The sequence below is a fragment of the Vombatus ursinus genome, unplaced genomic scaffold, assembly GCF_900497805.2.
Source record: "Vombatus ursinus unplaced genomic scaffold, bare-nosed wombat genome assembly UNPS02014935.1, whole genome shotgun sequence".
Lineage (NCBI taxonomy): Eukaryota > Metazoa > Chordata > Mammalia > Diprotodontia > Vombatidae > Vombatus > Vombatus ursinus.
Genome location: NW_020954713.1, coordinates 2,374,357 through 2,388,428, shown reverse-complemented (window position 1 = coordinate 2,388,428; position 14,072 = coordinate 2,374,357). Strand labels below are relative to the sequence as shown.

Genomic DNA, 14,072 nt, shown 5'->3' with positions numbered 1-14,072 from the left:
ACCAAACATAAATGAGCAAGTGAGAGAGGGAAGGGACAAGCATGAGGGTCTCATAACAAAAACCATTGGTTTGGGGGTACTGTCACCCCAGCAAACTGGAGGAGGAGAGGCACATGCCCCCAAGGAGTCCAAAGCCCCCATGAGAATGATACAAGAGTCTTCCATTGATGTGTGTGCACTGAGGGAGACACACGCCTGAGGTACAGACACACAACACAGACACACACATGTGTGCACACTCACACTGGCGCACACACAGAAGCGCACACACTCGAGGGTTTCAGACCCATGAAAAAGTGTGAGAGCAGCAGCTATTGGTCAATCTGAGGAACTAATATAACTGATTTGTGTTTGTTTTTTTTTTTTCTTAAAAAATATTCTTCAGTCTTAAACAAAAGAAATGTTTTCTGGGGAGTATCCTGAAAAGCCTGGAATTATGCTGGAAAAGGATTTGTGTATGGGCTTCTTTGTGGCTTGGTTGGGTCCCTCCACCCCCACTTTTGAAAGTTTTCCTTTTTGTTTTTGTTTTTTTCCCACAAACAAGTGCTTTGCTTGGAGAAACCTGGACCCTGGCAAAACGTCCTGTGCTCACAAACACAGCCGGCCAAACTTCTCTCGCAGCTCGGGAGCTTGCCGGTTGGGAGCGGTGGGGACCCGAAGGCCAGCAGCCCCAGGAGGCTTTCCCCCAGGGCACGGCTTTCACAGTGAGGTCCACAGACAGCCAGGCACGGCCTCGGTGGCGGCCAGTGACAGAAACGAAACTCGGCACCCGAGTCATGGGACAGAAATGAGAAGGGGGTGGCAGGGGCAGGAGGGGGCAGGTCTGAGGCGTGTGTCAGTCACACGGCAGCAATCAGAGGAATCCTGAGATTTCCCGGAGTGGGGCGGGCCGTCCATCCGGTGAGAACATCGGAGCCCCAGGGAGAGGCTTAAACACTCATCCCCAGCAGGGAAACGTTAGGAAGGGTTCGACCTTGGCAAGGAGAGGATGCGTCCGTTCTTCTTGCCCCCGTTCATGTGGGTATAAGGAATCCGCTCCTCATAGTTCCCCTTAAGGCCCAGGGATGGCCCATTGTCCCTCCCCAGGACCTCATCCCTCTGAGAGTAAGAAGAAGGGTCCAGGGGGATGCTTTCCATATTCTCAAAGTCCATCTCAAACTCCTCACTTTCGGGGGGCTTGTTTTCCTCGCTGTAAAAGAAGGAGACCTCCCGGAAGCTGGGGTGGAGGTCGTCTTTCAGCATCTCGATGATCTCGATGAAGGTGGGGCGCATCTTGGGGTTATACTGCCAGCACATCTGCATCAGGCTGTTCCTGGAAAAGGAGAGAAGGAGAGAAAGAGAGAGAGAGAGACAGACAATCCTTTCAGGCTGATTACCACGGTGCAGCAGGAGTCAGAGGCCCTGAGTTCAAATCTTAACTCGTTCTCTTAATAATGCCTTGACCGTGGCTAAGTTAGTTTACCTCTACTGAACTTGGCTGCCTCATCAGGAAGAAGCGGGGTGATGCAGAAGGAGCCCTAGAGATTTCTCTCCAGCTCCAAACCTATACTCCTAGGATCGCCTCCTTTCTGTGTGTACACAGACTCCAGGACTCCAGGGGCGCCAAGGTGGCTCCTTCCTGCTGCTGCTAGGATTCCATGGGGATCACTGACTCTGCAGCGTGTGAATGGGCAGCCCACAGGGCAGGACTCTCCAGCCAGATTCAGGGTAGGAGAGGGCACGTAAGCCTAAAGCATTTTGACGCTGGCAAAGCAAATTGTAAGATTTGAAAACAAAAGAAATAATGGCTGTTATTTTGGCTTTCTGGGGGCATCAAGTCGAGTCACAAAATGCAGGAGGACATAACTAGAAGGCCCTGAAAACACACAGTGTGAGAGTAAGGATGGCCCTTAGAACACAGAATGTTAGAGATGGGAAGGCCTTTAGAACAGAGAATGTCAGAGCTGGGAGGACCTTTAGAAAAGAGAATGTCAGAGCTAGGAGGGCCCTTAGAACCCAGAAGGTCAGAGCTGGGGGGGGGCCCTTAGAACAGAGAATGTCAGAGCTGGGGGAGCCCTGGGGGCGGGGCCTTAGGACATAGAACATCAGAGTCGGGAGGGCCCTTAGAACAAAGAATGTCAGAGCTGGGAGGACCTTTAGAAAAGAGAATGTCAGAGCTGGGAGGGCCCTTAGAACACAGGATGTCAGAGCAGGGAGGGCCCTTACAACACAGAATGTCATAGCTGGGAGGGCCCTTAGAATCCAGAATGTCAGAGCTGGGGGAGGCCATTAGAACAGAGAATGTCAGAGCTGGGAGGACCTTTAGAACAGAGAGTGTCAGAGCTGGGGGAGGCCATTAGAACACAGAATGTCAGAGCTGAGAGGGCCCTTAAGACATGGATAAGCCAAGACAATCCTCTCACTTTACAAAGGAAAAAACTGGGACCCAGAGAAGGAAAGAAAATGGAGGCAGGGAAAGCTAGATGTGAAATCCAGGCTCAGATGCTCACCAGCCATATGTCCATGGACATATTGGAAGGTATACCTATACTGTGCAAAGAGGGCTGGATCTGGAGACTGAAGCTTTGGGTTCGAATCCTGGCTTACTATACTTACTATCTACATACCTAGGTCAAATGACTTGCCCAGATTGGGCTTTCTTTTTCTTCCTCTGTGAAATGACAGGGCAGTTAAGTTCCCCTTCCAACTCTCAATCTTTCATTCTCAGTCTTTCATTCCATCTCAGCTTTTCCCGTCAAATGGGAATAATAAATGACTTCTACCTCCTAGCTATATGAGGCTAAACCTCCTAGCTATATGAGGCTAAACCAAAACGCTGAGTCTCACTTTCTCCATTTGTAAAGCGGGGATAATCATACTTGTGTTAGAGCAAAGGGAGCAGAACTGGGAGAACAATTTACAGAGTGCCAATACCACCACGGAGAAGAACAATGTGGAGAGACTCGAGAACATTGATTCAGAAGGCTGAAGAAGAACATCATGCCATCCACCTCCAGAGATGATGGACTCAAGGTACAGAATGGCATGTATATTGGGACAGAGTCAATGGAGGAATTTGTTTTGCTGGACTATGTGTATTGACTATGATGGTTTAAAAATTTATTTCTATTAAAGATGGAAGGGGAAAAGAGAGGGGAAAAACAAGCATTTATATAGTGCCTATTATGTCCAAAGAGCTTTACAAATATTATGTCATCTGATCTTCACAACAACCCTGTGAGGTAACTGTTTCTAGTATCATTTTACAGATGAGGAAACTGAGGCAAACAGAGGTTAAGTGATTTGCCCAGAGTCACACATCTAATGAGGAGAGATAATAATCTGTAAAGATACCTGTAAAAATAATCTGTAAAATTAAAAAAAAACTGTTAAAAAACTGTAAAAATAAGTTTATTCAAAAGTTATTTGCATTATCTAACTCCCAGGGTGTTGTGAGAGTCAAATGAGATAATGCATGTAAAACTCAATTGATATGTTTTTTATTATTATACCTGCCTCATAAGTTTGCTGTAGGGAAAATACTTTTAAGAACTACAGAAATGGGAACTATTACTGCAAAAAAGGAGAAAGGTTAATATAATTCAAACATGCCCATTTCTTTTGTCAGGGCCCATTTCAATCTCTGCCTTTTCAAAATACTTACACTCTCTCTGGACAGTTATCAGGTTGGTCCAGGTACCCTCCATCCATCACAAATTTCAGGACCTGCTCATTAGACAGGCCTTGGTAAGGCTGCTCAGCCAGGCTGCTGATCTCCCACAGGACCACGCCAAAGGACCTGTGAGTAAAAGCATGAAGGCAGTGGTGAGTAGGAAACTCCCAGAGCTCAGGCCTTCCCGTGGGCAGCCCCATAGCTTGAACTCTACCCTCTTCCCAACTCATCACTGAAGTCCACAAGGTACTGGGAGACCCTAGGATTGGGCAACAGACCCTTATCACTTACCATACATCCGAATAGGTAGTAAAGACGCCATCTTTTAAAGATTCTGGTGCCATCCACCTCACTGGCAGCAAGCCCTTGCCCCCTTTTCGATAATAATCTGTCTCATAGATGTCTCTGGTCATCCCAAAGTCTGGCAACAAACAATTTAAAGGTCATTAAAGAGAGAGAGAACTCGCAGACAACTCCCCTCATCCCATTTCCCCAACTCACAGACCGCCACTAATCTCTCCTCTCCCAACCACAGGCTCTACAAAAAATCTTGAAAGTGACTCATGTGGGGATCCGGGAATCAAGCCTAGACGTAGACTTGGTCGTTTTAATTACCTGATCATGTTACTCCGCTGCTGGAAAAATTCCCCATTGCCTCCTGAGTAAAGTTCAAATTCCTCTGCCTGGCATTCATGGCTTTCCACGATCCAGCCCCGTACTAAGCTTTTTAGCCTTATCTTCTGTGACTTTCCCCAAAACACGCCGTGAACTTCTCCACCTTTCCTTCTGCTGCTCCCTCCTCCTGGAATGTCCTCCCTCCCTCTTCACTCTATGTTTCCTCTCCATTTTGTCTCCCTCTGGAAGCCTTGCCCTCGTCACCTGTTCAATAACTACCATCCCACTCCCACTCCCCCTTGGACCCTGATTAGTGCTTAGCACCTAACGTTTACATCACATAATATTGTCTATTATTGGTAACTGCATTTGTGTCTCATATTTCCCTATGAGGCTAGGTGCTTTATGAGGGCAAGGGGCCCAGCCCTAGACTTGGGACCATGGGTAATGTTGGAGCTGACCCGCTCACGAGAGAGCAATTTTCAGTTAAATTTTCAGCGTGAGCATTTACCTCTCAGAAATAGGTAAACCTAAATCAGGACTTGATTTATTGTTTTGTTGACTGTCTACCAGGGGTGGGGAACCTGCAGCCTCTAGGCCACATGGGGCCCTCTCGGTCCTCAAGTGTACCCTCTGACCGAATCCATTTAGTCAAAGGGCTGTACTTGAGGACCTCGAGGCCGAAGGTTTCCCAGTCCTGGCTCTAGACTTAAGCGCAGATTTTGCTGTTAGTAGGGTTCCCCCCCGCCACTCTAGGGACCTAGTTGTTAAACATTTACTACCTCACCCTTCCCTGGAAAGGATCTTAGAACCCATCTGTTCACAGATCCAGAGCTTCATTCTGTTTCTGACACCCTGGATTTTGCCGCTATATTTCAGCTGCCTTCTCATCCTGAAACAACCCTTCATTCCCCATCTGGCTCTTCTGACTTCATGGCCCTGCGTGGGTAGCTGGCTACCTTCCCTACCTCCATCAGCCCTATCCCCCTTGCTTTTCAGCTCCCTTTTGTGTACGGTCTTCTGCTGTCAGAATGGAAGCTTCTTGAGGGCAAGGATTGTCTCTTTTCTCTCGTATTTATATCCCTAGTTCTTAGCACACTGCCTGGCCTATAGTAAGTGTTTAATAAACGCTTTTTGCTTGTGCACCTGCAAGGAAACTTACAAGTCATTTAGTGTAGCCTCATTTTGCAGATAAAGAAACTGAGACCCAGAGAGGTTCATTGACTTGCCTTGGGTCACACTGGGAGTAAGCAGCAGGACTAGACTATATTCTCTAAAATTTTCCTCTCTCTCAGATTAGAACACAGTAGGTGCTTAATGACTGTCTGCTGCATCACAAGGAGCCACTTAAATGCAGTCCCATCTCAAATCTGGTCTCAGATGAGATTTTTTTATTCTCCCGAGCCCCAGCAACCTACCTCCTATCTTTACAGTAAAGTCTTCGGCAACCATACAGTTTCGGGCAGCAAGGTCTCTGTGAACAAATTTCTTGGCATTCAAATAGGCCATGCCATCCGCAATCTCCACGGCCATCTGTATGATCTCCCGGAGGGTGGGGGGAGGGCGACCAGGGTTGTTCTAAAGGGAGAACAGGTGGGTGAGTGGAGTAAAAACTCAGCAGAAATGGGTCAGGAAAAGGTTTTGCTTCCTAGGCTCTTTTTTTGGACCAACCGACCTCTGCGTCTGGCCGTAGGGAGCGGAGGTAACTCTTCAGGTCTCCATGCACCATCAGCTCCATGACCACCAGGGTGGGCTGTCCTTTGGAGACCACCCCCAAGAGGCGGACCTGTGGGGTGAAGACAGACTGGGCTTAGGCAAGTGTCCCTGGGCAGGGCTTGGGGGGTGGGGTAGGGTGGGCAAGGGAGAAAGAAGAGTCACAAAACCCAGAAAGGCTCTCAAAAGGGAGAGATGCATTGGCTGAAATGAACTCTCTAGTCTGTGCCAACTCCATTTTCCTTAGAATTCAGATCTATGATGGTCATTGTATTACCTTAGGTGACTTCCTTCTTTCCTCTGCCCTTGGTTGCTCCATTTCCTTAAGACCATGAGTTACCACTGCAGGACAGGGCCCAGAGAAGTGCTTTCTCTGTCTTCTATAGGCTGAACTCCCTACATAAAGTCAGTGCCTGGATCTGGTCCTCTTTAGCCTCCCCTAGACTGGGAGCTCTCTGAAGGGAGGGCCTGGGTCTGCTCCTCTGTCCCCTACCCTTTACTTCTGAGGTGGGCTGGGCACAAATTATCTATTGAGGGATTTTCTCCCCACCACCTATGACCCTGGATTGGTAGCACTCTCTCAACGCGTCTTTTTTTTTTTAATTATTTAAAAATTTTTAATTTTTTTTATTTTTAACATGTGTTTTTAAAACTTTGGGTTACAAATTTTCTCCCTTCCTTCCTCCCCACCCACCCTCATTTGAAAAGGCAAGCATGTCGATACAGGTTGTACATGTGTAGTCATGCAAAATACTTCCATAGTAGTCCTGTTGTGAAAAACTAAGTATATTTCCCTTCATCCTATCCTACCCCCCATTTATTCTATTCTCTCTTTTGACCTTGTCCCTCCTCAGAAGTGTTTGCTTTTGATTATCCCCTCTCCCAATCAGCCCTCCCCTCTATCAACCTCCTACTCTCTTGTCCCCTTTCCCCCTTATTCTCCTGTAGGGTAAGATAGATTTCCATACCCCATTGTGCATATTATTCTCTCCTTAAGCCAAATCCTATGAGAATAAGATTCACTCATTCCCTCTCACCTTCCCCCATTTCCCCTCCACTGTAAAAGCCCTTACTTGTCTGTTTCATGTGAGATATTTTACCCCCTTCTCCTTCTCCCAGTGTAATCCTCTCAATGCGCATCTTAAAGCTACCGTTGGCGAACGCACTTGAATGCCACTCACCACATGATGGCAGCTGAAGCCCTTCATGACGGAGGCCTCATTCAGGAACTCAATACGTTCCCGGAGGCTGGCAGATTCATTCACCGTCTTCACGGCCACACGGGTCTCGGCCTCCCCCTTGACGATGTCCTTGGCATTGCCCTCGTAGACCATGCCAAAGGAGCCTTGGCCAAGCTCACGGAGGAGGCTGATTTTCTCTCGAGCTACTTCCCACTCGTCTGGTACATAAACTGCAACAATCCACAGAATACCCCTGGCGTTTGTGGGACATCCATGGCCCCCTTTACAGGGCACTAGGCAGTCACCGTCACCCCGGAATCTCACCGCCACCCTCTGAGGTTGGGACCATTTTGTAGAGAAAAAAACAAAACAAAACACTAAAGCCCAGACTTGCCCAAGGTCACACACCTAGTGAGGGTAGGAGTAGAACCCAGGTCGAAATCATAGACTTAAAGTACAAAGAGATCTAGAGGCCATCCACACCAATGCCCTCATTTTACGGAGGCCCAGAGTGATGCCCACATTCATACAGCTACTAAGAGGCAGAGTCACGAGTGGAATCGAGGGATTCCTGGTGCACTATCCTCAAGCCTGCCTCTCATGATTACATCCGCTCAGTCAGCAGTGGTATCTGAACTCGCACCTCTGGGGAGAGTGAAGTCTAAATGGGTGGACCCTTCTCTCCTGCTCCTGGCTCCTGCTCTGCCCAGGGGTGAGCTGGTGTAGATGGGAGTTAGGGAGCACAGGGGTTTTGCAGAAACAGCAAGGTGGGAAGGTGATAGGCCCACATATTTCATCTTTCCCCTCTCATCGCTCACGGGTAGATCATCATTCATGACAGACATTTTCTATTCCCATTCTAAATTTAGGATCCAATGATATTGGAGGGCAACCTCTAGGCTTCTCATGCATGCTCTCAGGCACAGAGAGGGTGAGATCTCTGGCCTAAGGAAGGAAGGGCTAGAAAACTAAAAGTTGGCCAACTTTGTCACCCCTCACCCTCTAATCATTCCTTAAAGAGAGAGGACATATATGGATTGGGGACACACACACACACACACACACACACACACACACACACATACACACATGCACGGGCCCATGCATGACTCAGTGGCAAGGAGAACCAAATCTGACAAGTCTTCTAAAAACAACAGCCCACATGTCCCCACGCAGCGAGGCACTCACCATCACTGGCACTGAGGTATTCTGGATTGGAAGACGCGAACAGAGGGCCTGTCGGTCCTTCCGTTTGCCTGGAACAACAGGGAAGGAAAAGCCCAAATGGCTGCAGGTTCTGTGTGGAACCCTAGAGGTTGTTAGGTTCTCTGGGGAATTCTGAAGGTCATATATTCCTCCTGGAACCCTGGGGTTCATGAGACTCCTCCTGGAAGTCATGGGGTCATAAGATTCTTGGTGGAACCCAGCAGTTGGTGAGATTTTTGTTGAAAAGCCCTTGTGAATTCATTCATGTGGATAAATCACTCCAAATTCACTAAGTTTTTAAGGAACCCTGTGCATCATTCAGTTCTTTGGAGAGGGGGAGGGTCCAGAATCCTATAAATGACTCAGTTCTTCAGGGAATGCTACAGACCACTGGATTCTTAACGAGAGCTCAGCATTCACCAGGTAGGTGGATCCTGGAGGGCGCACATTTTTCAATGGCATTCTGGAATCTCCAGGTTCCTTAAAGACACATTCATTTTATGGAGGGCATAGGGATAGGAACTGAAATCCCAGATGAGGAAAATCCTTCTATCAAAGCAGGTCAGAACCTTCTCTGTAACTTAGACTTTTAAGAGAGTTGCCGAGGGCACTGAACATTGAAATGACTTGTCCAGGGTCATGGAGCCAATAGGGGATAGAAGTGGGATTTGAACCCAGATCTGCCTACTTCCCAGGACAGCTCTCAACCCACTACACCATACTGACTCATTGGATACCCTAACCAAACCATAAATTATCTTTCCTTTCTCTGACCTCCCAAAGTGTGGCAGGAATACAAAGGGCTATTCATTCTCTTCTATTCTCTAGTATTGTCCTTGTAAAATATGGCCTGTTGGTATATGTTTCACAGCCTCCTTGTAACCTCCAAGGGGACAGAGGAACTATTTGTCCTGAACCATCGCCCAAACTCTACATACACAAGGCATTTAATAAATGCTTGCTGAGCAAATGCATGGCTGAAGACCCTTGGGTCTCCCAGTGGAAAGGCACTGGTCAGCAGCTGGAACATGAGGCCCAAGAGGCAGGTTTGGGGCTTTGGGTGGTAGCTCGTAACAACTTGATCCCATGGAAAGTGAACTGTTCATTACTTGGGTTTTCTTGTCTGTGTTAGTATCTGTGTATATGTGTACTTGTTGGGGGCAGGGGGGGGATGTTGTCTCCGTGTTACCAGAACAGTATCTATCCTTTTCTTCCTAGACGACTTGACTCTTTTTTCAAATTAAAAATTTTAATTTCATTATCTTTCTCATACCTCTTCTTCACAAAGACATAAACAGCTGCAACCGTGCTGATCAAGAAAACGATAATGATGACTGGGCCAATGACAATTTTTGCAATATTCGATGGGACATCTACTAAAACAAACAAACAAACAAAAAAAAACAAATACAAAAGGTAATGTTCATACAATGTCAATTTAGAGTCATAGAGACCCAGGTTCAAAACCTATCCCTGACATTTAACAGCTGTGTGACCTTTAACAAGAAAGTCCATCTCTCTCACACTCAAGAGGAGTTCCCTCCTCTTGGAGGTGAGAGGCTTGGACTATCTGGTCTCTAAAGTCCCTTCCTCCGTAGACCTGAGGAGCCCATGTCCCAACACTGTTCACGCAAGCATCACTGGTCATGGATCCAAATATGCCTGCTACCCACCTGAAATTCTACCTTCTGCAAGATGTCTTTCTTGGTCCCCCTTAATGCTATAGCCTTTCTCTGAAATTATATCATTCAATCTGTATATAGCTCATTTATACATAGTTCTGTACATGTTTTCTCTGTCATTCAAATGTAATATCCTTGAGGACAGGACTTGTTTTTGCCTTTCTCTGTGTCTCCAGCACTTAGCACTGTGACTGGCCCATAGTGGGTGCTTTTTGATTGCTGACTAACAGACCAAAACTGCCCTAAATCTGACTTCTCTGCCCCTGGGTATTGTCTCTGGGGAGTCTCCTCATGAGTCCCTGATTCACAGCTCAGGATCTATCAATGTTTCCCACCTGGATCCCACAGATTTGCACAGTTAGAAGGAGCTTGAGACATCACCTTGTCCAACCTCCTGAAGTTACAGGCAAGGAAACTGAACTGAGGGTGAAGTATTTGGCCCAACCACAGATCTTGTGAGCGCTAGGCAGGGTAGCAGAGTAGATAGAATGCTAGCCTTGGAGTCAAGACCCCAGTACGAACTCATGCAATTGTGTGACTCTGGGAAAGTCTCTTGGCCTCTCTGAACCTCAGTTTCTCTCTCTTTAAAATAAGGATATTAGATGGAAATGCTTTTCACAATGTTAAAAATGTTAAAAACTGTTTAAACACATAATTGAGGAAAAAAATAAAATGTTATTAAAAAATAAGGATGTTGGCTAATAACTATAATACATTATAATAAATTAATAATATAGTATCTAAGTTCACAAGACCACTGTAAGATTCAAGTGAAATACTGGATGTAAAGTATTTTGCAACCTGTAAAAGTCTAGAGAAAAGCTAGCTGCTACTATTACCATTGTTAGCAGCGTTATCATTAGTGAACAGTCAGGCTTTACAGTTTGTGAAGCATTTTCTTTACCTAGATTGGCACATTTGATCCTCACAAAAACTATGTGAAGGTGGTGCAATTATTATCTTCATTTTCTAGATGAGAAAATTGAGGCTAACAGAGACTAAGTGGATGGCTTAGGGTCACATCACTGGCCAGTATCTGAGGCAGAATTGGAACTCTGCAGACTCCAAACCCATCATGCTTTCTACTCTTATCACGTAGACTCTGTGCCCTTGTTGTCCATATATTTGTCTCTAGAGAGTTTCTTGGCTTCAGTCCAGCTTCAGTCCTGCCTCCTACAGAAAGCCTTCTCTGAGTATACACACACACACACACACACACACACTCACTCACTCACTCTTCTCACAGCAGAGACTGTCCCAGTCACTCATCTGGCCGTGATCACACACACCTCTCCCAGGAGATCGTGAGATGGTCAAGCAAAGGACGGGGTCTTAGAAGGGTTTACAGCCTCCTGGAACACAAAAGGCAAGTGGTTCCTGATTGACAGAAGGGACTTACAATAATCTGCAACGTAGAAGTAGGTGTGCTCAGTCCATGAACCATTTCCAGCTAAAGAGGTAGCTCGAATGCGAACGGTGTAGTTGCCTGGCTGGAGACCTCGAAGTCTACAGCCCTGTTCGTGGGCGTAATGTTTGCGAGAAACACAGAGATGCAGCTCCTGATTGGGGAAGGGGTGGGGAGAGATAAGGGTAAGAGGAAGAACAAGAGAGGAGAGGTTATCTTTTGTTTTTCTGGTTTCAGTGTGATCCTACAATCTGGCCACCATGAGCCTATACACATGAGGCTGCATGGGCACCCAAATCCGCCATTTTGAACAAGATCAGGGATCAGCCCCATGGGAAGTGGTCAGGCTCCCTCGAGCCCCCACTGAGCAGGAAGATCTGATAAGAAATACACCGAAAAATCTCAGAGCAGTTAACAAGGTTGGAGATTATCCAACAAATACCGATATCTATCAATCCTGTGCTTTCACATTCACATATCAGATCATAAGACCACAGATTTAGATTTAGGGACTCTACAGGTCTGCGAGTCTGACTCCCTCATTCTACAGCAGAGGAAATCTGAGCCCAGGAGGGGCAGTGATTCACCCAGGGTCACAAAAGGAGTAAATAACAGAGCTAGGATCTGAACCCAGGGGCTCCCAACTCCTAAATCCAGCACTCTATTCACTATACCTTGATGCTTCTCCTGGAAGGCAAACAAGGAAGGGAGTGATTATCCCCATTTTGCAGATGGGGAAACTAAAGCCCAGAGGGAGGAAAAGTCTGCCCAAGGTAACACAACAGTAGATCAGTGGAAGAGCTGAGACTCAGACCTAAACTTCCTGACCCTCAGTTCAGGGATCTCTCCATTAATAATGACAACACCGACTGCACCGTTTTTACGGGTGTTTCAAACTTTACAAAGTACTTTGTTCCATGAGGCAGCTTGGTGGCAAAGTGGAGAGAACCCTGCCCCTCGAATTAGAAAGATCTGAATTCAAATCCCGATTCAAACACTTAATAGCCGGGTGACTGTGCATATCATTTAATCTGTTTGCCTCAGTTTCCTCATCTGTAGAATGAGGGTAATGGCAGCAGTTAGTTCACAGGGTGGTTGTGAGGATCAAATGAGGTAATAGTAGGTGCTATAGAAATGCTTATTCCCTTCCCTATGAGGGAGTCAGTGCATATTCCCATTTCACAGATGAAAAAATTGAGGCTCAGAAAGGGAAAAATGATTTGCCCACAGTCATATAACTTGAAAAAGTATTAAAATACTTTAATCAGGAGTTCTGACAACAGCAGACCCACATTAATATAGCTGTTTAAGTTCTATAAACCACTTTACACAGATTACTTCATTTAATCCTCACAAAAACCCTGTGAGGCAGGTGCTATTATTTATCTCCATTTTATAGATGGGAAAAATGAGGTCAAGCAAGTTGAAGTAATTTGCCCCTGGCCACACAGCTCGAAAGTGTCTGAGGTGGGATTTGAACCCGTCTTCCTGACTTCAACTATATTGCCCCTTCTGCTTATTCCACACAGTCCTCTCCACACAAAGCTGCCAGCGCCTTCATTTTAGAGAAGAGTTAACATAAGCTCAGAGAGGGAAAGCCACCTTCGCCAAAGTCAAACAGTGAGTTAACCAATAGTCAAGTCAGGGGAAGAACCAGCTTCTCCCAGAATCTCAGCCTAGGGCTCTGTCTATAACCTCAGGCTGTCTTCGAGGGCACAGCACAGAGTAACTACTGCTTAATAAAATGGTTAAGTGACTAATTGAGTGGGTCAGGGCTAAGAGAGCTAGGTATCCAATGGGGAGCGACAGAAAGGAAGGAGAGCACCCCCCCCCATCTCTTCCCCATTCTTCCCAGGCTTCTTTCAGGAAACCAGAAAGGTTCCTTTCTTCCTTTATGGGCTCATAACCTTATTAAGACCATGGTGACGCCAGTGGCAAGAACCTCCCATGAAAGGGAGAGGTGGAGAAGGAAGGAAAGCATCACCACAAAGGTCCCTATTACAGTGTGCAGGGGCTGTAAGAACTCTGGTCTGGGTTCAAATCCCAGCTGTGGCACCCTGGGCAAGTCACTTTGCCTTAGTTACTTACTAACCTTATCTGTAAAATGGGGCTGAGGACTCCTCAATTATCTAGGTTATCAAGTTTTCAGGAACAGCTCTTCATAAGACATAAAGTCTGTGTAAAGGGCAGCTACTGACTCACTCTCTCCTAAGACGACCTTCCACCTTTTCTCTCTCTACATTTTACATGTGCCAGATTATTTGCTTACAGGGTATCTTCCTTCATTAAAATGTGAGCTCCTTGAGGGAAGGGACTGGGTTTTTTGTTTGTTTGTTTGTTTTTGCATTTCTTCATACCCCCAGAATTTAGCTGAGGATACTCCACAGAGGGTCTGGCACAGAGAAAGCACTTAGATCCTTGTTGGTTGACCTGCTGACTTCAAGGTAATGGAGCTGAGATGCCCAGGCCCACGCAAGAGCAGAGGTCAGGTGGAAAACATGAATGGGAGACAAAAGAGCCTGAAACTCACCCCATGCACACAGCATGTGACCCTGATCACCAGCAAGAAAATCAACCAGAAAAACAACTCTGTTCAAAGGTTACACTCTTCCAGGTAG

At 46.5% G+C, this 14,072-nt stretch overlaps 1 protein-coding gene across 5 annotated transcripts in view; it reads right to left on the bottom strand.

The window, feature by feature from the left end:
- Positions 1-354: 354 nt before the first annotated feature.
- INSR (insulin receptor) overlaps positions 355-14,072 on the bottom strand; it is a 155,103-nt gene continuing 141,385 nt past the window's right edge. For 2 of the 5 annotated variants that reach the window (XM_027844077.1, XM_027844080.1), the window contains 9 exons: positions 11,449-11,608; positions 9,641-9,740; positions 8,350-8,417; positions 7,162-7,391; positions 5,943-6,053; positions 5,686-5,845; positions 3,944-4,073; positions 3,644-3,778; positions 355-1,312 (listed from right to left, as the gene is read on the bottom strand). In XM_027844077.1, coding sequence (XP_027699878.1) covers positions 958-1,312; positions 3,644-3,778; positions 3,944-4,073; positions 5,686-5,845; positions 5,943-6,053; positions 7,162-7,391; positions 8,350-8,417; positions 9,641-9,740; positions 11,449-11,608 — 1,449 coding nt within the window. In that variant the 3' untranslated portion in view covers positions 355-957. The other 3 variants (XM_027844078.1, XM_027844076.1, XM_027844079.1) reach the window with 2 other exon arrangements.